Genomic DNA, 27,031 nt, shown 5'->3' on the forward strand with positions numbered 1-27,031 from the left:
CAAAGTTGTTGTTTTTTTATGTGCACTTATGGATGTGTACAAATGGTTCCAAATTACCATGCCGGCCACAGGCAAAAGGTCTAGACATGAGCTGTCTGCTGCCAATCTCGGAACAAAAATAACCCTCCATCCCGATCTCTGAAATCTAGACAATATTCTTCCATAGAAAAACTACAAAACCTTGCTCACCAATGTTTACCTCTGCTCACAGGTTTACCTTAACCTTAAACCCACCCCCACCGTTATTTGTTTGAAAAGACATTCATCATGATGAGCTAATCGCAGGACCAGCTGACAAAAGATCCAAGCAATTTACCCAATTCTTTCACACACAAAAATAAAAAATGGTCACAATCCCTCTGGAGTGGTTGCAATGGTAACAAAACAGCATTTAACGCATTGCCTTGCCGGGGTATATAGATTACAGTATATCTGAGCACCAGTGCAGACTCACGAACAGCACTGTTACAATAGCGTTTCTTGTTCCTTTAGGAAGGTGCGACGCTCACAAGTCAGGCAGTATATTCCCCCATCCATACATCATGAAAAATACATCGTTAACGGTTCATATGTAGCAAAATTTAACCAGTCTCATCATTATTATTCATTTGCGTGAGAACTATCAGGATAACTGACACAGACACAACCTTCTATAAGCAGTGGAGATGAGAAAAATATGGCCATCAACACGGACGCACTACGATACCCTCTTTCCATCTCTTCGGAAACAGGCGAAAACACAAACAGTCACCATTGTGCAGTTCCCCATTCCCCTTGGTAACCGGTTAAACTACAAACTTGCTTCATGTTCAAGTCTGAAAGATGATAATCACCAAGAAACAGCAAAAATCTTGCAATTTAAGAGCACAAAAAACAAAACTGAACCCTGCTTCTCTTTTTCTTACAACACATCGAAGACTAAACTTGCATGAGGATTCGGTTACACGATTAAAGGTTAGTAGAAAGTCACTGCAAATGATATTCAAAATAGATGAATGCATTTGAAATGTCCCAATGAACAGCAAGACAGGTAACTGGACACAACCTTGTTTATTGGGTCTCACTCTACCTTACGTGCCCGCACACAGCAGGGCAGCCAGGTAGGTAATACGCTCAGGGGGAGAAACAAAGAATAAGGGAAATTGCAGAGGGTGGGGTGGGGGTGGTGTGAGCAATACGGTGAGCAGAAGGGATGTTCCCATCTGCCAACATCATAGGCAGCCTGCTCAGTCTGCACCCTGGGCAACCAACAACAACAAAAAAAACACTTGACTCGCTTTTCCTTCCTGGATGCAGAACAACAAGCCTTGGCTCCGAGTCTCGGGGGAAGGGACACAGTCTTTACAATGAACCCAGCCAAAGGTACGGCAAAGTGACTTGTACTGCCACAAGTTTTGTACAAATGTTTTACATAATGCTATAAAAAGCAAGACCCATAAGAAATGAAAAAAAACCCAAACCTTCATACTGTAAACAGTAGCTGAGGGGGGGGAAAAATATATCCTAAACTGAGGACTTGTAGGCAGGAACAGGAAGGTCACCATGTCAGAGAAATGGAGCTCAGGGCCGTTAGGCTGGGCAAAGCAATGCCTGGCTCGGGAAGGTCCGTTTAGACAAAGGCAAAGTCGAGGTCGAAATGCTTGTACTGGGACAGACGGGGGGAGGTAAAAGTGTGCCTGGGATGGGAACACCACACTTGGCCATGTTTGTCATCGAACGCCATGCTTGGGGAAGAAAGGATGGCTCGTCCAGGCCAGACCCCGTTGCCCAGTGCATGGGAGAGCGTGAGGCCGGCCAAGCATGCCTACCCCGGGGTGGAGAACCGCTTTTCTCAGGGCTGGGAGCCGGCAGCAGCTGCCACGGGGGCAGCTACAGGCGTCCCGGGTGGTGGGAGCATTGGCTGAGATGATGTCAGACTGCCACGTGGCGAGTTCATTCCTGTCACAAAGGTAAAAAAGAAAGCAATCAGAGATTGCAGAATTTTGCCAGGACTTTTTTTGTGGGGTGTGTGTGTGTGTGTGTGTGATATATTTTGGGTTGTTGTGTAAATGATGCATTGATGGCGGTTATGTTCATACAAGGGATAGACCTTTTCGGTTTTATTGCACATTCACGTTCTAAAAGGATGCATTTTATAGACATTTAATAGTACATACTTTATAGACTTGCTCGTTTGAAAAAAAAAAAAAAGACGTGTAATACTGGCTACCACCAAATGGAGTTTGTGGTCTACATTAGCACATTATACGCAAACAAATGCAATACCCTCACCTCTGGTGAGAGTAAATATGGTCTCCATTTGCCAAATTATTATATCAGTAATATCTCACCACTCCTCTGCCCCTTTTCATTAAAAAGTTGGAAATAATTGGTGGGTGTTTTTAAAAGGCTGATGTAGGCCATCTCTAACATTTGGCTTCAATGGTCTTATTTTCCTTTTTAACCAAACAAACAACAAATAAAATAAAATAAAAACAATTTAAATAAATAAATAAAAATAACCCTCAATTTTTTTTCTTTTTCAATCAACCCCAACATTGTATGCATACCGTTGACCAAAGTGTATTCAATTGTTCTTTGATGGCAAAGAAAAACTGTAGGCTCTGTACGCACGACAAGAGAGAGCAAAGCAGGAAAATCCGGAATCTCCCAAAACACGATCAAAGATGGAAAATGATCAAGAGCAACAGAATGTAGGATTTACAGGGGAGGTGTGGTTTGAGATCAACTACAATTAAAGAAATTCATTATGGGAATAAAGTACTAAATAATAAAAATACAATCTATGAGCATTTCAGAACACGAGTTTTTGGCCCGACACCATTGGATGATCAACAAGATTCAGAATAAGTGGAAGAAAGTGGGACCAGGAAAAAAAAAAAAAAAGTTACATGTCATGTACACCATGGACTAGAAAGACCCTCCAAGCCCTAAATACAAGACAAGCATTTTGAACACTTTTTCCATTTGTAATCGGCACTCAAATAATAAACGAATGATTTTGAAAAACTATATTACACAAGAAACAAACATCGTAAGACAATGGACAAATCGGCACACAGCACGACATTTGATCATGCGAGTCAGACGTGCTTCAATCAGTGGTAGTATGGAATCCATCTTTAGACACCATGTACATAAGTGGACCAGTTGATCTATGTTAAGCCACGTGCTTCGTGTCGGTAGTAACCTGGGACTGTGCTGGGGGACGAATTGGAGAAAAGACTGCTCATGGAACCCTTCCTGCCATGCTCCTTCACCACGGGATCTAAGGGAGATGGCCATAATCAGCATCCATCACAGTGCACACACACAATACAAGCTTAACCATCCTAAACTGATACTTGCAGAGAAAAATGCATATAAAATACACCATCAGAGCAAAAGTTATGGGAAGGTATTGTATCGACAGTGCAAAAGAAGCGTGTGTGTGTGTGTGTGTGTGTGTGTGTGTGTGTGTGTGTGTGTGTGTGTGTGTGTGTGTGTGTGTGTGTGTGTGTGTGTGTGTGTGTGTGTGTGTGTGTGTGTGTGTGTGTCCATCGAATGTCTTGTAGGACCTCCTCGACTCCTCATGCCCCAATTGCAAATCGACCATCTATCTGCTCCCAGCTTTTGTTAACACCTTCTTCAGTGGTAGTACTTGGCAGTTTGCACAGTCTAAACAGTGGCACACAATCACTTGTTTAATTACTCGAAAATGTGACTTGCGTGATGTGCATGCCATATATGTCATGAGGGGTGCCGACTGCAACACCGACCACTTCCTTTTACATTGCATTCTCTCTTGGACAATCTCTAAGCATCAATTTGCTCAAAAATAAAAATAAAAAGACTGAAGACAGCAATGGTTCATGAGCGGTATTTGACGATGTAGATTGTTCCAGAAGTCAAGGATGAGACAATGTGATAATTTTTGACCAAGTTATAAAAATGATCAACATGATGTGGTACGAGTGACAGGTTATTAGCTGCAAAATGTCAAAAACCCGGTTTTGTTCAACAACTTTCAAAATTTGACCTTTGCATAACCTTAAAAGGTCACAAAACAATGTTGTGGACATTAAAATAAAGAAACAGGACACGTGTTATAGCTTATTGGAGTTAGTTCGTCGAAGAAGGTCGAAAACCCGGTTCGATGCCCACAACTTTGAAAATTTGACCTTTGTGGCCTTTAAAGGTCAAAGGTCAAGGATTATGACCTTTGGTGCAAAACTTCCTCTGGAACATTCCAGGAACAATATAACGTCATATAGGCTATATGGCTTCTCACACTCCTCGGATTATCCATACTTTGATGAAATCAGCGTAAAAACAGACTTGAAGGGGGCGCTACGTGCAAGATGTTTGAGATAGAGCAAAATGGTTTGAAGACTTTAGGTGGGGAATGACCTCAAGATTATGCATAAAAAATATTGTCATCTGAGCTCTCAAAGTTTGGGCGGTCGTATGATTATGTCAGAATTCGCAATTTTCCAAGTTTTTGACCTTGTGACCTTGATCTTGGGACGAAAATGAAAAAAAAAAAAAAAAAAAAGTCGGACAACGACGAGTTTTAGATAATTCATTTTGCTATTCAAATACCGAAGAACCCATTCCATTCAGCCAATTCCCTAGGATAAGATAGATTTTTAATCCTACTACCCCCTAAAAATGGCTTTTTTGGGCGTGGCTCCACCCACAATGGGCGTAGCACGCCCTCATCCAGGAAAACACAACTCGACATTGATATCGAACACATAACCAAGTTTCATCAAGATCGGATCAAAGTCCACGGAGTTATGCTCTGGACAGACAGACACACAGACATAACGAATATAGTGGTCACTGGCTGGTGCTCGTGAAACAATTAGTAATAATAATAAAAATAAAACTCCCCCTCATTTTGATGTGCAGAAAGTAAAAAAAACAAAGAAGGTTCTAATAATTTATATCGAAAAACTTTTAACTTATTGATCAATTATCAGTTAAGCAACATTTCAGACAATACTGTACTGATATTTCGTCAAACTGGAACATTTTGAAAAAGGTTGTTCTGGATGTGGCAAAAGACTGTCAGTGTGAGTAAATGGCAAAATCAGGACTGGTTTGACAATAAAGATTCGGAAATTCAAAACTTGTTACAAACTCGTAATGTGGTGCGTCAAATAACTTTTAGTCGTAAAGCAAGAACAACAAACAAGAATAAGAGCAATCAGATTGCAGACCCTCACCAGGACTTCTTTTGAGTGGTATATATATATATATATATATATATATATATATATATATATATATATATATATATATATATATATATATATATATATATATATATATATATATATATATATATTATATACATATACACATTTGAGGGTAAATCCAATATGGCTGCCGAACCATGTGTCGGATAAAGTTTAAATATAAAGCATGTATTCCCCATCTCTACTATATCATAAATGTGAAGTTAGACATCGATTGATTAAGGAGTTTCAGAGAAAATATTATTTAATATTTTTCTTCAATCCAACATGGATGCCAAACCATGTGACCTATCAATTCTTCTTTAACACTTGTACAACCATGGCTTGGGGAACACTTGTGTGAAGTTTCTCCTCAAATTGTTCAGCCATTCTGGAAAAGATTTCTTTCAGTTTAAGGGTAAATCCAATATGGCTGCCAAACCATGTGACCAATGACATTATGTATGTGAACCTTTTCTTCCTCATGAACAGGCAAGTCATACGTGTAAAGTTTTGTCTCGATCTGTTCAGCCACTTCAGAGAAGATTTTTTTTTTTTTTTTTTTTTTACAATATGGCTGCCGAATCACGTGACCGATGATGTCATGATTTTTTTTCCTGTAGACCATTTTATTCCGAGATGACCCTCAAATTTTCATACTATTCGGATGTGGCTTTCTACATATGCAATTATGACGGCATAACGAGGTCACCTATGACGTCATTAAAAAAAATCACACTCATTCCCCATGAGGAGTACTTGCGATGTGCCACATTTCAATTTTTTCCTTGGTACGGTTTCAGAGATACAGTGGTGCAAAGTTTTTCCTTTTTCCAATATGGCAGCCACACCATGTGACCTATGATATAATTGTCATTAAAACATTCTACATGAGCATTCGCACCAATGGTGAAAATTTTGTCTCAATCAGAGAAGCGGTTGCGGAGAAAAACGCAAAAGTTCTGTGCGGACAAACAGACAGATAGACAAACGGACCCAAATACAAGACTCTCTCCTTTGGCGAGGGTAACAAGAACAGTACTCGTTAGAGCACACCGCCAGGCTGAACAGTTTACGTTTTGTATCCCACCGATAGGCTGGGACTGCATCCGGACCTGAACCAAAATCTAATCGGCTTGTTGTTCTCACCAACCCAATTCATCCACCAAGTTTCATCCAAATCCGTCCACAACTTTTTGAGATATTGTGCTATATATATCGTCTTTGGCCCAATCTCTCAATGGTGAAGAATCACTTCCAAAACTCCAGTGTCCAGATCTTCACCAAAATCTAATCATTTCATCCTAGTCACACACCCAGCCTCTCCACCAAATTTTGTCCGAATCTGTCCACAACTTTTTGAGATATCCTGTTCGCAGGCAAACAGAGACAGACAGGGGTGAAAACAACCTTTATCGACATACTTCCCTTTGGTGGTGGTAATGATTTGCATGTGGCACAAAAACAAAGTCATTGAAAATGTTGATGATTTAACAGACAAGTCTCAAATTTTGAAATCGCTAGCATGAGCACTTCTCCAATCTTTTTAAAGGTAATGATAATTTCTCCATTAGAGTCTTGGATTCCATCTCTCAACGTCCTGTTCCAGAAAGTCGAGCCACTGCATCATTCATCCCTGAAATGAATGATGCGATCATGCAAATGGAAAATGACCGAGCTAGTGGCCCCGATTCTATTCCAATGGATTTTGGAAAATTGTCCGTTACCACACTGACTTTCTGTTTCCTCGTCTTCTGCTTTATGGGTTCATGAGTCTGTCAAGCAATTTCAAGAATGCAAATGTTATTAGGACTTTCCAAAAAAAACAGGTGACCGATCGAATGCAAGCAACTATCGTGGAATAGGTCTTATAAAAATTTGCCAATATTATAAAAAAGTCTAGTTGTTTCTTTCAGTGAAAGAATCTTAAGTGAGCCGCAGTGCGATTTTTGCAAGAATCGTTTGACCGTCGATGCAATTTTTCTCTCCGTGTCAAATCCAGAAGAAATGTTGAGAGTCGTTATTGTGTCAAATTTTGTGTCGACTTAGTTGCCCGGGTAAGGTAATTTCGCCGATTCGTTATTTGCATGACAATACGAATGGTCACATCAAAATCAACAATGAGCTGTCTGCCCCTTTCACGATTGAGAAGGGTGTGATGCATAGCTGTATGCTTGTGTCAACCTTGTTCATATTGTTCTTTGCTGCTTTTTTTTTTAAACACTTCCTTGTGAAGGATGTTCCTAGCGGTATCTATATGCCAATCGATGGTGGTCATTTCAACACGAGTCACCACTCAACAGACTCAAACATTTGCCAGAAATTTGTCCGTGGATTCTTGTGTGCTGATGACTGTGTTTGCAAGTAATTTCGTTTCTGATTTTAGCAAACTCTCAACAAATTTTCAGCAACGATGACCAATTTTGGCTTAACAATCAACCAAACTAAAACAGAAATTTTACATCAACCAATCTTTCCTCAAATTTTTTTAAATCCCACCTCCTTTGCCATCGATTGCAGAGTCGAATTTGGTGGACAACTTTATCTTTGCAGCAATATTTAAAATTCCCTCAGCAATGATCGTGAAATTAGTCGACGTATCTCAGCTGCAAGCTTTGCTGTGGAACCAACCGTGTGTGGCGCTCCGATTGCATTAATTTGCAAACAAAATTCACTGTCCATCATGCCGTAGTTTTATCTACTCTTATTATGGGCAAATTAAACAGCTCAGCGTACTGCAGCAACGTCACTTGCGTCAAGTTCTGAAAATCATTTAGTCTGAATTTGCATCTTATCAAGAAGTTGAAAGCATTTCAAACTTTGAATCCATGTTCATGCATCTGGCCAGAGCAAAGATGCGTTGGGTCTACCAGATGTGTCGACAACTGACTGCCAAAATCAATTATCTCTTTTGAAATTGGCGCTGGCCATCGTAATCCTGGTGGTCAATATCTATGCTTCAAAGACCATCTCAAAAAAAAAATTGAAAAAAAGGGAATAGATAAGTGAAATTAGCATTTCTACGTTGGAACAATATGGTCAGTCATAACAATTGGAAAGACGTGTGTGAAAATAGCATTGCTTAAATGATTGACAAGCAAAATTATATTCTCGATCAATGCAGTCTTAATGGAAATCGTCCTTTTAACCATAATCAATAATTGGTGATTCCTTCTGATTAATCCTTTCTACTCTTTGGAATTACTCGTTGTAACTCGATGATTACACAAATTGGGCTAATTCAGTCATACAATGGAAATTGATGATGATGTTGATATGCTTTAAAAAAAAAAAAAGAAGTAGTTTGAGGTGGGATTGATTCTATAATTTTATTTTCTTCAGTTTCATTCAGTTTTATCAAGCCTGTAACTGGCATCCCAAAATCTGACTTTAATAATGTGCTCAAGGCATGGCATTCTGACAAACCTGTTTCTACATTTTGAAGCCCAGAATATCCCCTATTTTTGCACCGTGCTTGTGTAGTATTCCAAACTGCACTGATATTTGCCTTGCATCCCAATGTCTCTGACTTATTTACTCGCATGACTGAAGTTTTATGTCTAACAATGTCAGAAATATCTGTCCCTTAAGGGAATTCTTGATGGTTTGTCAGTTCTTTTGTCACGTTTGTTTGGCCTGTGGTCTTCACTTCGAAACGTTCCCCACAGTAAATTTGAGGATTGCACGGATAGTCTTCATCACTGTAATGGAGGCTCCACTATAACAGCAAATAAACATTCCTCACTGAACTCCATAAACTTTAGTCGTCTTGGACATGATGTGCTGAAACTGAGCAATGAGACCCATTCCAAGACCATGTACAGAAATATCTGTTGAAATCAGACAAACATCTGGGTAATTCTCAGCTGGAAAGCAGCATCTTTGTCACTTCTCCATTGGTAGTATATGATGTGGTAGAATATACTCTAGAAGCAGCAGCTTGGATTTTAAAATCGAGTTTAATCATATTTGAAGTTCATTGTATTTTACCTTTGTAAAGTAGCACAAAACTTCAAAAAATTATCCATTTTATAAACACATGAGAGAGAGACTTTTTGAAAAGACCAAGATCTCTTTGCTGTGTAAACATTATATTTAAGAAAAAGTGACTTGTACATTTCTGCATCTCGACTGTGGATGTTCGAGCCATGTTGTCTCTTACAGAAGTATGCATGTTCCATGGCCTCACGGGGTGGGAGTCTGGTCTGGTGATCGTAACGCAACAGCTTGTCCAGAAAGTCCAATGCCTCCGGGCTCACCAAATGTTGATTCTCACTGTGTACAAAGCGCTCCCAGCGCTTCCGTGAATGCCTGAGAGGAAACACACATAGCTTATGACCACAGAAGAAACAAAATCACAACTTTCGAATCCCCTGGACTCGACAAAGGTTAAAAAAAGAAGGAAAAAAAAAAAAAAGAGAAAAGAAGAAACTTTCATCTGATATGCAAGTCAACTGAAGTGTCGACAGCAGTAACACCACCAAGAATGGCACTCAGTGGAGCGCAAATCTCCGCCAGGCTGAACAGTTTACGTTTTGTATCCCAGATCTGAATGTGGACCTGAACCAAAATCGAATTGGCTTGTTCTTGTCACCTAACCAACTCATCCACAACTTTTTGAAATATCATGCTATATAATCGTTTTGCCCCCATCTCAATGGTGAAGAATCACTTGAAAATAATTTTTAAAATCCTCATATCCAAATCTGGATCATCACCGAAATTGAATCACTTCTTCCTTGTCACACTCCCAACCTGTCCACCAAGGTACGTCCAAATCCGTCCACAACTTTTTGAGATATCCAGTTCACAGACACACAGAGACAGACAGAGACAGACAAACAGGGGTGAAAACACAACCTCTGCCCACCTTCATGGTGGAGGTAATAAACGAATGTTAACTCGTACAAATTCACACAATAATATGAAAAGCATTTCTGGCTCACAACGATGAATGAAACAAGTCAGGATACAGAAACATTATGGCATAAAAAATATTTCAGGACAAGAAAAACAAATTCAAGCCAAAGAGAAACGGTTTTGATTGGACCTAAGCACCGATAAGAAGGTGAACTTCCTGAAAAAAAATAAAATAAAATAAAATAAAAAGGTAAGATACCTTGAAACAACATTTAAACACTTTTCAGTTGTTTCACTGAAAAGCACACCAACACGATTAACCCAAAGCTGTCGGTGCATTTCGTTAGCCAATTCCCAAATTATTACACTTTTGTTAGCAAAATTAAATTGGGATATATGGGATTGTGGGGAACTCTCATAACACATTACAATTTTGGAGTTAGAACTAACAGAAGGTAGGAAGTAACTTGATAACACATGTTTAACAAAGACCAAAACAGACCTTTTTTGTTACAATCTTATCACAACTCACTTAAAAGTGTATTCGTTTTAGCCTTTTGCATTTGGATAATATCAATACAGTACACTCGATGCATTTATAATAAATAACTACCTTCCCAGGATGTCGTTGAAGCGAGGATCCAAGTCGATATTGTATTTGTCGACATAGTTGTACAACTCTTCTGTTCCCAGGACTCGTGCTATCCGCACCAGCTGTATACACCACCAACAATTTCATTTATCTCTCCTGATAGTAATCGCACTCCCAAAAATGAATCGCACGAGATACGTAGTCGATACGATGCAATTGACACAAGCCCTCACCAGCAAAACTAACTGAATTTACATAGTTGTAACCACTTTGCTACCAAGCAGCATTAGTCTTGATCCAAACCGCCTCAGCTTCCATCCCAGAGAACGTCCAAAACACAAAAAGACAAACCTGGTCATAGTTATCATGCCCATGGAAGAAAGGTTCCTTTCGAAATATCATGCTGGCCAACATGCAGCCCAGACTCCACATGTCCAAGCTGTAGTCATACATCTGCCAGGAAAGAGGGGAAGAAAAGAAATAGGGGAGGAGGGAAGAGTAAATAAAACAAGGGAGGTGACACCATTCAAACAAGTCAGTGAATAGCTTCACCTCTAATAGTCCATAAAGTACTGATCCAACTCAAATAAACAATCCTAAATACAAGGGAACATACAAGGCACCTATCTTAAATGCCTCTGATACACAAACTCCACCAAATCGATGACCAAATGACAGATGCTTCCCCTGCAGAGCACAATCCCACCTGGTAGTCAACGAGCAGCTCCGGTCCTTTGAAGTAGCGTGAAGCGACGCGCACATTGTACTCCTGCCCAGGATGGTAGAACTCAGCCAAGCCCCAGTCTATGAGCCGCAGCTAAGATGGGGAGAAAAAAAGGCACAAAAAAAAAGCGGAGGATGACACGATGGAGCCACGGGTAATCAAACCTGTTGAGACAACAATGACAGAAACAACTCAAGTGCAATAGCCTCATCTTGCCTTGCGGTTCTCGTGGTCAATCATGACGTTGTGAGGTTTTACGTCACGGTGCATAATTCCCATGCTATGGCAGAAGTCCAGGGCCTGAGAGGTGGTACACGCCAGGTTTTGCATTAAAACTTTCACGCATCTTCAAACATGCTAAGGCACTTATTCTTCTGAAGCCAAACAACATGCACTTGCCTTCAGAATCTCATACATGTAGTAGCGGATGTCATAATCTGTCAATGTCTGGTACAGTTGCTGCAGGAGACAAATAGTAATATTAAAAATTTTTTAAAACATTTTTAGGAAGTTACGGCAAAGAAACAAATATAAACTAGAAGGGCACTCGGGAGAGCGCATACCTCCACCACGCAATGCCTGATCCATGAGAACATATCGGGCCCAACACATTTTTGAAATATCATGCTATACAGAACTATATCGTTTTTGGCCTGATCTCTCAATGGTGAAGAATCACTTTGATAATTAAAAAATTCTCGTATCCAGATTTGGATCTTCACCGAAATCAAATTAATTTGGCCTCGTCACACACCCAACGTGTCCACCAAGTTTCATCCAAATCTATTCACAACTTTGAGACATCGTGCTGTATATACATTGGTTTTGCCCTCTCTCTCAATGGTGAAGAATAACTCGTAAAAATCTAGTATCTGGATCATCACCAAAATCTAATCAGTTCGTGCTCATCACACACCGAACCTGTCCACAAAATTTCATCCGAATCCATCTACAACTTTTTTGAGATATCCTGTACACAAAGACAAACACACAGAAATGGGTGAAAACAACCTCCTTCACCTTCGGTGGCAGAGGTAATAAATAGAATAAATAAATAATAACAATAATAAAATATATTGTGCATAATACAAAATAAATAAATAAACAAACATTCGGCGCTTCTCACCAATCATCATGTCTGAAGCTCGATCAAGCAATGAGAAACAGCAATTACACAAAATGAGTTCACAGCACAGCAATTTAATCACCCTGATGAGTATAATTGTGTCATAAATAATTTTGACAAATATTTCACAACCATGGCACAATTATTCGACAACTTAGACACAGCCTTGGATGACAAACCCCATTTATTTTTTCACGCTCTTAATGCCGAGTATGCACGCATGGGTAAGGGGTTTACAAGAACGGCGACGTCTCTCAAAGCCATTCCTGGCACACAAGGCGAAGGTTGTTCTACGAGTGCCCTTAAGCATCTCCTACTGTTCTGGTCTGCGTGTCACCAACGAACCACCCAAGCCCTACATTTCAGCCCTTGCACAAAGTATAAAATGGAGGACGATTCACAAGTAGAGCATTGTAACCAAATTGAGCTAGGAGCCTCACTTACCAGAGCACTTCATTCTTCGGAAGGCAAAATAAAAATCAAATAATAGAACGCTTAAAAGAAGAGAACACGGAACCTACTGTTTGAAAAGCAAAATGGTTAACCACTCCATTTTTTCCCCCCTTGCTTGTTAAGCAGAACCATCATATCCCTGACCATGGCAGTTGTTGAGAAGAAGGCAGAGATGAAGTCGCACGTCGGATTGCAGCACCGAGGGTTGAATCTGTACTGGTTGCTGGCATAATCAGGGTGTGCGGTATCAACATACCTGGCATCAACAGGTATGCAGTGGACTTTACAAAAACAATATCGTTTCTAACAATATCACCCAGTATCCAAATCGACTTTCACTTGCTCAGGGTCACAAAGCTTCTTCGTTTTCATTGTCAAACATAACGTTTAGTGGATTGTAGGCATCCTCGTTTCCTTTACTGGAATACACACTGCCTTTCTAAAATAGCTGAAAAATTCTTAACGCGAGAAACCGAAGCAACATCACAGTCAGAATATTACAAGATGTGATGCGTATCTTTTTTTGTATTTCATGGTATATTTGTGTGTACAAAGACGCAAGGTTAAAAAGTCGACAATTGCATTTTGGAATATTATGAGTTTGATACCACCTCAAGTGTTTCCCTTTCCGAATCTCTCAGCTCTTACAGAAAGACGGACAGTAAATCTCGGTTGCCCTTCGGCGTCGAAGACAGTTCGCGTGTAATATGCGAAGAACCTCTGAATGTGAATTTGTTTATAATGCAGGAACTGCTGCCCAGATAAGATAGCAAGCAGTGATGACACAAGATATAAAGCAGTCAAGGGGTATCCAAGAAGACCAGACCACTTAATATCTGCAGATTTAGGCAAGAATTTGGAATTTGTTCAGGGTCACAGTGACAACCTGCTGACTCTTCGTGAAGGACACCATGGGATCTTTAATGCCCATCAACTTATGCTGGGAGACTGATCCTCTGGTTTAACGTCTATCTGAAGGACTGCAAACACATTGACGTATCACCCTGCATGCAAAGCATAAGGATGGTGGTTTATAGCTGGGTCGAGATTCAAAAGTGGGCTAAACGGCTCAGAGGCGACTGCGCATAACTGGAGGGCCGAGGTCATTTTACCAGCCATAAAGCGTCAAATAAACCTTTTTCCTTGTTCATAAATTTTTATTTACTATTTTATGGATGCTCTACAAGTCTGATTATGGTTGGGCGGGCAGGGGGGATGGAAGAGTTTTTGTTTATTTCTTATGTAGCCTGTGCCTGCTTGGCTGCCTCATTTTCTGGAGGCACAGCTATGCTGCTGATGCAATGCTCCAGTAGTCAGAGATGCCAACTTTTGGAAATCAGAATTAGGGAGGATTTGCAACCGACACCAAATAATGTGCGCTAAGCGCACATCTCGAGCGCGGAGCGCTCGACCCTTGCGGCGGGGTCCAGGGCCCGCCTTAGGGCCCTGGAAGCTCTGGGGTTGTAGACGCTCTCTAGTGCCCTCTGAGCCCTCTTTTGGAGCATTTAACATGTTAAGTATTCCCACTTTTTGAACAAAAAAGGGGAAAATTGTGCACTTTTTAATGTTACATGTATGTTAATATTAGTAAGTTAGGGGACAATCAAAGATTAACAAAAAGCACAAAAGAAGCAATATTTTTCTTACCTTACTGGCTGGTACTACTGCTGCTTGCTTTTTTCCATGGCAGCTTTGCTGAGTGACAGCTGTGTGGCTCTTTTAGCCCTTCTGATTATGTCTTTGCTGTATTCTCTCTGGTAGCAAGGGGTGCTATGAGCTAGTTTTTCAATTAAGAGAGCTTCCAGGGTTTTGACACTCAAATTGGGACGAAATTTAGTATGATTCTTCCGTACAAGACTGAGTGCCCGCTCACATGATGCGTTCGAATGAGGAATGACCAAGATTCCCTTCATCACTTTGCTCAAATTAGGATACTTCTTGGCACCAGTGCAGGGATCTGTGAGCTGTGAAATCCGATGCCACTGCTCATCCACTCTCACTGTCTCAGTAGCAATTGTAGCTATGGAGGCGTCTGCCTGGTAGTGAGCGAATTCACTCTCAAGACTGTCTATGTCACTATCACCGCCACTGAACAGACAGGGGAATTTCTTGATGAAAAACTCCACACAGTCAAACCCCACTTCTTGGTGTAGCTTAACATCCAGCACCTGAGCATGCTTGGCTAATTCATCATCTAGCGGCCAGGTTTTGAAGATGTAATTGCAGGCTTTCACATAATATGAGCGAACTGCACTGAAGAAACCTTGGATGTCTGACTCACTCAGAGTGAAGGTGGATTTCTTGAGACTCCTTTGTTCCCTTATATACAGTTTGGCATCGTTCCCAATCATGAGGTCCTCATCATTCTTCTGATGATTTCTGTCAGAGAAGGGTACATTTACCAGAGCAACCGATGACACCGATGGTTTCAAAAACCGTACGAAGATATCTTTCAGAAGACCATTCAATTCTCCGTGCAGGAGATGAATACAGGGTTCGTCTCTTTGGAGCAGAAGATTCCCCTTCTCAAAAAGCTTGTTAGCATATCGAAGGAAGAAACAATAGAGTTTTGTTTGTGGAGACAAGAACATCCTGTTGACACGTTTTTCTCTAGATTCCTGCACAGTGTTTGAGGAAGATGCGCTTTTAGTTGTAGAACTCGTAGTACACTTAGCCGCAGGGCGATCACACTTGCGTTTACTGCCAGCAGAAGAGGTCAGACTCGTAGTACCAGATCCAATTTTACGTTTGAGGAGAGAGCTTGAGGTAGGTGCAGCCAAGGAAGAAGACCTCTGATTCGAAGGTTTTGCTGAGCTTCTATCAAGTGATTTGGCAAAAGAAGAACTTAACTTGGGTCCTTCTTTGCCTGTAGATGGGACTATCACAGTCTTTCTCGACTCTGAAGGGATCTGCTTTGTAGATGAACGTGATGAAGGGCCGGTGATGCTACCTGCTCTCAGCATTGGTTTTGGTGCTGTCCCTGCTGTCTTCTTCGCAGCAGATACTGCAGTGGTAGTGGTGAATGCTGCTCCACTAGTGCTTGATCCTGCAGTGCCAGTACTGGCAGTAGATACAGTGCCGTCCTTCTTGCTCGTTGTTAGAGTCTTGGCTACAGTTGGTTGCATTTTTCTTCGTACTTCTTCTTTGAAGAAGAGGCGAAGTGGCTCCCACTGTTCAATCAGCCTGTCTAGGCACTGACCAAGGGACAGCCACCTTGTTGCGACATGCTTCAGAATCTTGTGTGTCGGGGCATCACAGAGTTCTTGCAGTGCTTTCACTCCTTTGACGCGTTTACTACTTTTGTCCAAGTAGTAGTAAATATCGATGAGAAAGTCATCTAATTCAATGGGTAAGGCCTGAGCCGCCTTCTTGGCCGTATTGTGCATCATATGGCAAGGGCATCCCATGATGTAGCACTCTGGATTTTGTTTGTGGATATAAGCAGCGACTCCTTTGTGCTTGCCCACCATGACAGAGGCATTATCAGCACAAAAGGAAACACAATTTCCCCACGGAATTTTCCTGTCACTGAACTCATGATCAAGCAGTTTGAAAATGTTTTCTCCAGTGGAATCTTGTTTGCACGCAGGCAAACTTAGCAAACCTTGCTTCACAATCCCAGCACTGTTGTCATAGTACGAAATCAGGACAGGATATAGCTGGGCCTCACCACTGTCATTGCTACCGTCTGTAGCTAGGCTAAATGGAGCTAGTCTAGCAATATCGGCAATAGATGAAGCAGTAACATTTGACAACTCACCAATTATTGCTGAAGTTTTTGTTCTTGCACATCCATACTTTGAAGCAACTTTTGAATCTGGAAACATCTTTTGAAATAGAGGTCCAGCATGATCTGAGACTGATATGGGCAAGTTATGTTCCACAATAAATCCACTAAAGAGAAGTTCCGCTCGGGTAACATCCTCTTCCTCGCTTGTCCCTTGTTTGGTGAAATAATTCAGAAGTGTACCGGTACTCGTGCTCGAAGATCTCTCCTTTGCAATGTCTGTGTGCCGTTTGCTTCCAACGTGCTTCCGAATATCATCGCGACCTCCGTGCTCAACTGAAATATCAACGCTGCATACTGTACAATACGCATGATGAATTCCTCTTTCAGACTTTCGAATACACGGGTATTGGAGACTGTATTCGGTCTTGTACTTCTGAGACCATTTCTTGGTCTTCGCAAGCTTCTTTTCTGCCATTTCGTAATCAACATCGAGGGCTTGAAGCATCGGTAACTTCGAAGTCGATGTTCCACAGCTGCAGCGCGACTCGTAGAACTCCAGCGGATGTTAAACACCGCACGGTGGTCGCGACCGCCGGGCTGGTACGGGGCCCAGCTGCATGCAGTGAGCGTATCGCATGCATATACACTGTGCATACATACCGCATGCACTGTATTGCACACATACCGCATGCACTAAATCTCAGTGCATGATCGCATAAGCGAGATCCAGACCCAATGTTTCGCTGCTCCTCATTTGAATTTGCAATTTTTTACGTACAATTTGGTAGCAGCGAACGTTATGGAGTTACCACATGCTATACGTAGCAGACGATGCTTTTCATTCAATTCTCATACTAGTACATTCTGATTAGTGAACAGTGCAAAAATATCAAAATTTCGGGAGGATAAGGATAGTGATCGTAAGGGCGGGAGTTTGGGTGAATTTTCGGAAGCCTCCCGATGAAATCGGGAGGGTTGGCATCTGTGCAGTACCATTGGGACCATACTCTGTGCAGAGCATCAGTGCTGCCGAGGCAGTCTCCTGGGCTATTGGGCACAATCCTGGACGGGTCGCCAGTCCGACATAAGATACTCGAACAGCTCACTCATCCCAGCATGTTGGTAATCATTTTACCGACCTCGGAAGGATGACAGGCTGAGTCGACCCTACCTGGTGTTAATTAAATGGCCTGACAAGGGCTTGAACGCAAGACCCAAAGATCTTAAGCCAAGCACCTTACCATTAAGCCAACACCAGGCCTGGGGGGAGGGTGATAAAACTCTTATCCACAATTTTTTTTTTAAACCAACCCAATCATTCCCTTTGATTAAACCTTTAAATTGCACTCAGAGGTACAATTCAGATTTTAAGCAAAAAATAACTTTCAAATAACACAGGAATACAGTGGCTTGGAACATCCAACCACATACGAAGACTCAAGTTCGACAGGGAATCACAGCCTCCTCATCCATTTTATTCAACGCTCGTCTCTGCATAATCCTTTGCATCGAAGGATCGTTCAGAAACCCAAAAATTAAAAAGCAAACCAACCAATTGCATCGGTATTATTGAGATGCTACTGGGTTATTTTAAAGGGCTATTTCCTCAAGCCAAACTTTGTAGGAATAATTCCAACAAACCAGATCTCAAGGAATTGACCATTTTGGTGAAGGGTTTTGATCGATTTATTTATCATTACAGCTTCAGTTTGTGGAAGAGCTTGCATATATGATCTTGCGTCCTCACTTTTCTCTTCAGTTAATGGAGAAATCCTTTATTTTACCCATAGATCCTTTACAACCCTATTAACCCTGCCCAAGCCCATCTTTTTTAAAGTTTCCAGTTTTTCTTTCCATTTCTGTGATTGAGAGGCTGTGGCTATATTCATCTTGTCTGTGTTCCCCCACCCCCTCTTGCCCTCATCCTTCCCCACGTCTCTTATTTCTCCAAATTTCCTTCTATTTTGTCCTCAACCATGCTGTTGGTATCTTCCTGCTCTCTTTCCATTGCTTTGTTTTTTTTTTTGTTCTGTGACATCCTGGCCTGTTGCATTTTATCTCCTCCACATGCCTTAACAAGATAAAAAAAAAAAACAGGAAGAAAGTTCCCCTCGAGCTTCCCCACCCACCCAATTGGATTCATCCATGCTCCATCCTCAGACAGAGTGAATATTTATCGTTACATCCTCAAACAGAGCATGTATAAGTGAAAAGACTTCAGTGAGACTCGACCAAGGTCAGAATCGAAGAGCCGATATCCCAGAGACTCGGAGCAGATCGAAGAAAAGCCACTCCTTTTGCGTCTTCAGATGCACAGGATTGCCGAGGCAGTTTTTCTTTGGCGAGGGGCACAATCATGGACGGGTCGCAACTCCAACAGAGGATACTCAAATGACTCATTCTTCCCAGGAAGCTCGTACAGTATTATGTATTGTACTCATTTTGTCTACCTCACAAGAATGACAGGGCAGGTCAGTGGTCGGCAACCCAAATAACAAGAGCCATTTTTTTCAAATTTGGTCAAAAACGCGATATCTAAAGAGCCGCAATGCACGTAAACCCTATTTCAAGAATTGAATAACAGGACAAAGACACACACATTGATTTGGAATGCAATACATGTTTATCGAGTTGGTATCGATGAAAGGGGCCACAAAATTTTCTTCAGTACATTGAGTTAGCTTACCCATATTTACCTCTGCCAACGAAGGTGGAAGAAGGTTATGTTTTCACCCCTGTGTGTCTGATACATTCGATTTTTGATGGTTTAGTACAGAATCATCGTAGAAACTTCTGGTTTGCTTCGCTACCTTCTCAAGAGAGCTTTTATTAGACAAGGTCAGAGGTCAAGTTGACGATTTCGTAAGTACCAGTTTATGACTGCTTGTTTGTTTGTCTTTTTGTGTGCAGGATCTCTCAAAAAGTTGTGGACGGATTCGGATGAAAGTTGGTGGCCAGGTTAGGTGTGTGACAATGACGAACTGATTAGATTTTGGTGAAGATCCGGATATGGCAACTGAAATTTTTGAGTGATTCTTCACCATTGACATTGGGCTACAACGATATATATATATAGCACGATATCTCAAAAAGTTATGGATGGATTCCACAGAAACATAGTGGACATGTTGGGTATGTGACAAGGACAAATTGATTCAGTTTTGGTGATTATCCAAATCCACATCCAGATAACAGACTTTTTCAATTTTTAAAGTGCTTCTTCACCATTGAGAGGATGGGACCAAAAACGATATATAATGATAATTCGAAAATTTATTGGGCCCGATATGTTCTACTGGATCAGGCATTGTGTGGGGGATGTATGCGCTCTACCGAGTGCCCTTCTAGTTTAGTGCGATTTCTGCTGTAGAGTTTCTTTGGAGAGTCGTTCGATGTTTGGACAGCATGCTGTTGTTTTCATTTTCAAGCAGGACTTTAAACTCACCTTGTTCAATTGGTTTCTCAGTGCGCTTTTGAATATGGATACAAACAAACACGACATAATAGTGACCGAAGATTTTCGTGCTGCACTCTTCAGGGTAAAAATCGCAGTAAGTGAAGAAGGAAGTGAAGGCATGTGCTTTATAACGCAGGTCTCAATAAGGTAGACACTGATTGCTTCAACCGTAATGATGTCACGGTTAATCCGAACACCCATTGGTCGGCTCATAATCTTCACCTCGAGCTCCCATTGGCTGGAGCAGAGTTCGTCGATGATTGACGCTTGCAACCACATCCTGGAGAGAGGGGGGATGGGTTTCCCCAAAGGTCCATTCACCATTTGTTACCGTACAGCCCTTGATCTTTCCATGCTGAAAGAGACACAGAGATCGTACAAATTCCTTTTGACGACATAGTATTGGATCGGTGGTAAGGATGAAGGTTGCTTCCGACATATGTAAATGAAACGAGCTCCGACCTCGGCTCAATATCCTGAACATATCTGCATTGTACTGGTCTGCACAGATAGGGTTGGCAATCAGGTGCTGTGCAATGGCAGATGAAGCAGGTACAGTGGCCGGTGGTTGCTGGATATTTCTACATGCTCGCACTGGTTGTGTTCTTACCCTCACAATATTTCTTCGAATCGCCAAGGGGACGGGTTGTTTGATCCGATCAGCCAATCTTAGCGTTGTGCGGCCCACGTACCGAGCCTCACATCAGCACTTAAACTCATAAATAACATTGCTGGTTTGTGAGGTGGGTAGCACATCCTTGTTGAGGAGCTCGTTTCATTTATGTATGTTGGAAGCAACCTTCATCCTTACCACCGATCCAATACTATGTCGTCAAAAGGAATTTGTATGATCTCTGTGTCTCTTTCAGCATGGAAAGATCAAGGGCTATACGGTAACGAATGGTGAATGGACCTTTGGGGAAACCCACCCCCCCCCCTCTCCAGGATGTGGTTGCAAACGTCAATCATCGACGAACTCTGCTCCAGCTAATGGGAGCTCGAGGTGAAGATGATGAGCCGACCAATGGGTGTTCGGATTAACCGTGACGTCATTACGGTTGAACCACTCAGTGTCTACCTTATCGAGACCTGTGTATAAAGCACGCGCCTTCACTTCCTTCTTCACTTGCTGCGATTTTTACCCTGAAGAGTGCAGCATGAAAAGCTTCGGTCACTATTATGTCGTGTTTGTTTGTATCCATATTAAAGTTCTGTAGTACCAAACATCTGTTTATTTATCTGAAAGTGTGCTTTTTATGAAATTCATACTTGAAAACACTTGCTCGCACAGGTAAGTCGATCCAAAGATGGACAGAATGCCAAATGCATAACTCTTCATGTTACTGTAGGTTTCCAGGAAAGAATTCCAAACTTCAAACACAATTTGGTCTTGTTTTTAAAGATCATTCATTTCAGTCCATCTGTGTTGAAGTGCCAGGGTAGATCTGTGTCTTTCTAAATTTTTGAGTTTAGTCACTGAGCCTCTGAATTTAGAACTCCAGATGTCCTTGTCCTGCAAATCGGCCAGTTCTAGTACTAGTTCTGCTCGGTCTACTCCTGTAAATGCTGAAAAGTTGAGTGCAGAAATGTCTGCTTCAAGGGGTTGCAACACAAAATGATAAAGTTGCAGCTTCGTCTCCGAATACCTGAAATCGCCGAAGGCTACTTGCATTCCCAGTATCACATTTTTTAGGTTCTCGGTGTCAAGTTCATAGTTTGTCTCCTGTTCGAATTGTTTCAGTGATGGGAAATGAGCCAGCAACCCTATCTCCATGTCTCTTGCAAACAATGCTAGTTTTCACTCAAAGATAGCACCTCTTCTAAAAGCAAGTGAGCTGTGTTTCCCTTTCCCTGCAGCTTTCTGTTAAGGCCATTTAAAAGTAAGGTGATGTCCACCATGAAGTGAAATCTCTGTAGCCACCAAGGAGCCGTAAGTTCTGCATATTCACAGCCCTTTTCCTGCATAAACATGTTCACTTCTTTCAGACAGGCTGCAAAACGCACAAGCACTCTTCCCCTGGAAAGCCACAGTACCTTGTTGTGCAGAAGAAGGTCTGAATATTGACAGTTGACCTCTTCTAGAAGTTCACAGAACTCCCAGCGATTCAACCCTTTTGCCATTATTTTGTTGATGATTTGTATTACCAGGGTCATCACTTCTGTGATCTCTGGTGGAAACATTTTCGCACAGAGTGCTTCTTGATGAATGATGCAATGAAACGATAGCAAATTATGATCCAGTGTTTTCTGCAAGAAAGTAACAAACACATTGTGTGTCCCCTTTCATATTCGATGACCCATCGGTCGCGACCAAGATGATATGGCCGGTGCTTATTTATTTTGTCTTTAGGCAGTCAATAATAGTTGACAAAATATCTTCTCCCCTTGTTTGGCCTTTGAGGGGCAGCAATTCAATCAGCTCCTCTTGGGGTCCATCAGAATTCACGTAACTACCAAGAATAGCAACCTGTGCAATGTCGTAAACATCACACGACTCATCACGATCAATAGAGAAGCCCGGAGCTGAATTGATGTCCTTAATCTGCTGACTTTTGTCTGTTGCCATTTTTTATTGTCCTGTTCCTCACCGCCTTTGCAGACAATGGCATGTCTCTAATTTTTTGAACAATTTCGTTTTTGTTTTTGAAATCACTGTACAGCTTGCTCTGATACTTTGATAAAGAACTCTTTTATATATTCACCATCTGTGCACGGCTTTCCTCATTCCACAATCTCTTGAGTTGCCACATAACGAGCGGTAGTTGTGCTGCTCGGTGATTTCATCCATTTAGTGAATGTGTTCTTACTTTGGTCTGCTTTGTGCTTCAGCTCCTCTCTTTCTGTGGCTTTCTATGGCTCTCTTTCTTTCTATGGCTCTCTTTCTGGCATCTCCAACTGGATACTTTTCGGCAAACGTGTTTTGTTTTTTGTTAAGGAAATTGCCTCTCGAGATTGGATTTTTGTTGTTGGCGAATTTCTCATGGCAAATGAGACATAAAGGGAGCCCAGCCGAACTTGATATGAACGTGAAGGATTCAGTCCATTCATTTTGAAATTCTCCGTTTTCCTCTTCTTTGAAGCCATTTCACAGTACCACTGATAAATGTTGCAAACTTCTGTTTCCTGAAAATAATTAAGAGACTCAAAACGCTGATGCAGTATCAGTATTCATAAATACAGTTCAGATATGGAACAACAACACACGCACACCTCAAGAATGAAGTGAAAATATATTGGAAGGGAAGAGTTCCGAAGCTGAAGAGTACAAAGAGTACAAAGAGTACGCCCATACTGAAGCTGTGAAACAAGCTGAAGCAATAATATTGCCGACAAGATGGCGAAAATAACCGCGTAATGGAGAGCAGGCTGTGCGCGGAGCACAACGTGCAAGTCTTGCATGCAGAATACGCCGGTAAATCAGATGTATTTTCCTGTTTATCACTCCGCCAACGTTCTCAAGTATTATTTTATCCTTTCACGACAATCACAAAGATTTTTCTGAAAATTAATTTTAAATGAGAAAAAGGGGATTTTATCGATCAGGCTTGGGAGCCACACTTGAGTCCTTAAAGAGCCACATGCGGCTCCAGAGCCACAGGTTGCCGACTCCCAGGCTAGGTCAACCCACCTGTTAACTTAACGGCATGACAGGGGCTCAAACTCAGAACCTTAACCGTTAAGCAAACACCAGGTGGAGCAGATACTCTAACCACAATCCCAGAATCTCGTATGAAATTCATATGAAGTAAATGCATTGAAAACATCCACCCCTCACCCTGCCCCCACCCCACCCCCCCAAAAAAAAAAAACTGCAAAGAGGAGAATGTATGATATCATCTCACTTTTGAGGGGCACATACAAATTTCAATCAATTTGTCACAAAAACTAGATTGTGGCGAACTCAGGGCAAGACAACATTCATGATCTTTGTCACGGATTCATGGGGAATGTGTCGCCTCCTTCAAACTTCTGTCTCATACATTGATGGCTGAACTAAACCCCACACGTACTTTCAGATCACAATTGAGGAATTGTACGGCGATTCCATTTAATGGTCCACTTTATATAAATTCTCAAAAGTACTTTGGCAAATAAGCCACCTGATCAAATCACCAAATGGATCAGAACGCCTAAAGTGTAAACATCCAGTCGTGTTTATGATGTGCAAAACACCACACAGCTACGAATAACCAAGTGATGCAGTCACCAGTTAATGAAATGAAGTTCCAGAAGAACAAAGTTGTGACGTCACATACACTGCTTAATTGCAAGCTTCGGCACATAAAGATGCGAGTGGTTGAAGAGATGCAACGACAGCATCTACAAGTTCCACTTTAGGCATTAATGGACAACCCAAACAGTGGAAGCAACCATATACTAACCTTATAGTCGGTGTTGTTGACGTACTCAAACACAAGAGCTGGCGTCCGGGACTATGGAAGGGGATTCGAGAAATAGTGGAAAAAAACAACAAATAAATAACGAGTAATCAAAAGAGGGAAAGCAGTTTTGAGAATTCTTCTACAAAAGGAAGCAATGACCCCAACCCAAAGGCCTTTCAATTCACCAAAGCAAAGCAAACGAGTTATACGAATTAAATTTCCCTCGGAATCATTATTTAATATGCAGCCCATGACTGCAGGTTACATCATTGCTAGGGGGCAGCTGTGCCGCTGATGCAGTGTCTCCTGTTACCAGTAAGCCGGTACTCATTTCGCCGACCTCAGGATGACGACGGGCTGTGTCGACCCATGTGGTGTTATTTGAATGGGTAAACCCAACCCACGAGTTAACCCATGTGGTGTTATTTCATTGGATTAACTGAGGCTCAAATTCAAGACCCCAAGATATTAAGCCAGCACCAGGCTTCCCTTGGAGTAAGAAACGTTTCAACAGAAGCAAAAAACATGAAAATTCCACAACAGGTACAAACTTGAGGATTTCATACTCACCACGGGATCTTTCACAATGTCGATTAGTGAGATGACATTTGGGCCTCCCCTCAAGTTCTCCAAAATTTTGATCTCTCGCTTTATCTTCTTCTTCTTAACAGGCTGCAAAGACATCACCATGACGGAGCACAATTGCATAATGAATGCATCGGTAACCACCCGACCTCAAGGTTTGCTTATTCGGTTGTTGCGTGTCTATTTTACAATTTCAACACGACAAACAAGAGGCCTGCACACGCAATCAGGTGTTCATTTTGTGATCGTGGCAATTCTTAGACGTACAATGCGACGAACTAAGGCAAGTTCAACAAAACTAACTTAATACAACTGTGTTTTATACCTCGACTTGATTATTCTCACACACACACACACACACACACACACACACACACACACACACACACACACACACACACACACACACACACACACACACACACACACACACACACACCTCTAAGTTGTCCATCTGGGTTCGAATCCCGACGTAGCTATACTGTATATATAAACCGTCATCGCGGTGTTTCACAGGCAGGATTAATCATCATCAGAGAGTGTGTGTGTGTGTGTGTGTGTGTGTGTGTGTGTGTGTGTGTGTGTGTGTGTGTGTGTGTGTGTGTGTGTGTGTGTGTGTGTGTGTGTGTGTGTGTGTGTGCCGTTCCTCGAGATAGACGTTAAACTGGACGTCCCGTCTTCAGGCATTCGTTGGGAGACGTTAAAGATCCCACGGTGTCCTTCGCGAAGAGTAGGCAAGCTATCGCCGGCACTCTGAGCAAATTAGAAAGTCCTGCCCCAATAAGCTACAACATGGCCAGCAGGTTCGTAAAACAATTCGACCGAGAGCTCTCTCTCTCCTCGGTCGACCCCACAATGTGGAAACATTATACAACTACTACTACAACTACTACTACTACTACTACTACTACTACTACTACTACTCTCAATATTGTCGCCTGAAGAAGAAGAAGAGGAAGAGGAAGACGTACGATAAAATTGAAGGAATGAAACACCCTAACCCAGTTACCTTCAGGATTTTCACCACCACCTTTTCATTGTTCGTGATGTTAATGGCCTCGAACACTTCGCTGTACTTGCCTCGGCCCAGTTTCCTCACAAGCTGGTAATCCTCTTGGTTCCTAAACGAGGAGAACGTCAGCACACGCCACGAGCGACCAACAACGCACAGTCAAACGGCCCCGTCAGCCACGAAGGAAGGCGGTGAGGTACGGTGCGGTGAGGTACGGTGCGGTGAGGTGAGGTGCGGTGCGGTGCGCTCACCCCCATTCCACGACGTGCGCCTCGTAGTCCCAATATTCGCGAGAACGATGCGTGTTCGTGTCCGCGTACATACGAGCTCTGCTCGCTACAGGTCCGGCCATGGCACGCCAGGTCGTGGCCCGGAGCTCGCAGGCCGCGGGGGCCTTACACAAGGCCGCTCTCAATGAGGCGGCAACGAGCAGCAAGAGCAGCGCGCCCGTCGATCTCAGCAGGATCACGGCGCCGGATACGAGGAGAGGGAGAAGGCCTCGGCTCGAGGCCCACAACACGCTCTCGGCCCGGCAGCTCGACTAGAAGGCAAGGGCGTACCCGTTCCCCCACAAAAGCCGCCGGGAAGCGGTGAAATTTCCGAGGCCCCACACGCGCTCGGCCCCGACGCGCCCTCTAAACTCGGTAGACAAGTCAAAAATTAAAAAATAAAAAAAAATCCAGGCCGAGTGCGGAAACACCGAAGCGTCCGGAAGCCGATTGCCGCGCGCCTCGCCACGTGATGCTCCCCCTCGCGCGCTCTCTCTCTCACACACGCGCGCGCGCAACCACACGAGCTGCAGCGAGGCCACGGCAGCTCACGCGCTCAAGCCGCCTGCACCGCCGCAAAGCCCGCAATATGGCGGCGCCTTGGCGGAAAGGCACTTCG

The 27,031-nt window shown here is 42.4% G+C and overlaps 1 protein-coding gene across 1 annotated transcript; it reads right to left on the minus strand.

Annotated features, from left to right (window-relative positions):
- On the minus strand, window positions 1-27,031 carry LOC147019927 (casein kinase II subunit alpha-like). Its single transcript, XM_085894791.1, has 12 exons — window positions 26,395-27,031; window positions 26,141-26,252; window positions 25,117-25,218; window positions 24,547-24,597; window positions 11,798-11,857; window positions 11,615-11,698; window positions 11,381-11,491; window positions 11,026-11,127; window positions 10,696-10,796; window positions 9,385-9,533; window positions 3,191-3,268; window positions 1-1,938 (listed from the first exon to the last, which is right to left on the minus strand). Exons 1-12 carry the CDS (start codon window positions 26,493-26,495, stop codon window positions 1,832-1,834), a joined length of 1,158 nt encoding a protein of 385 aa, XP_085750917.1. The 5' UTR covers window positions 26,496-27,031; the 3' UTR covers window positions 1-1,831.

Source organism: Eptatretus burgeri, chromosome 9 (assembly GCF_056783735.1).
Source record: "Eptatretus burgeri isolate ZD-2024b chromosome 9, Ebu_testis_v1, whole genome shotgun sequence".
NCBI lineage: Eukaryota > Metazoa > Chordata > Myxini > Myxiniformes > Myxinidae > Eptatretus > Eptatretus burgeri.

Coding starts and splice junctions, on each gene's coding strand:
- LOC147019927 (XM_085894791.1), bottom strand. CDS start 26,495: ATGGCCGGACCTGTAGCGAGCAGAGCTCGTATGTACGCGGACACGAAC. Junction 10,797..11,025: donor GGCATGATAACTATGACCAG/GTTTGTCTTTTT, acceptor TGGTGTATACAG/CTGGTGCGGATAGCACGAGT. Junction 1,939..3,190: donor GTCCCCCAGCACAGTCCCAG/GTTACTACCGAC, acceptor CCTTTGTGACAG/GAATGAACTCGCCACGTGGC.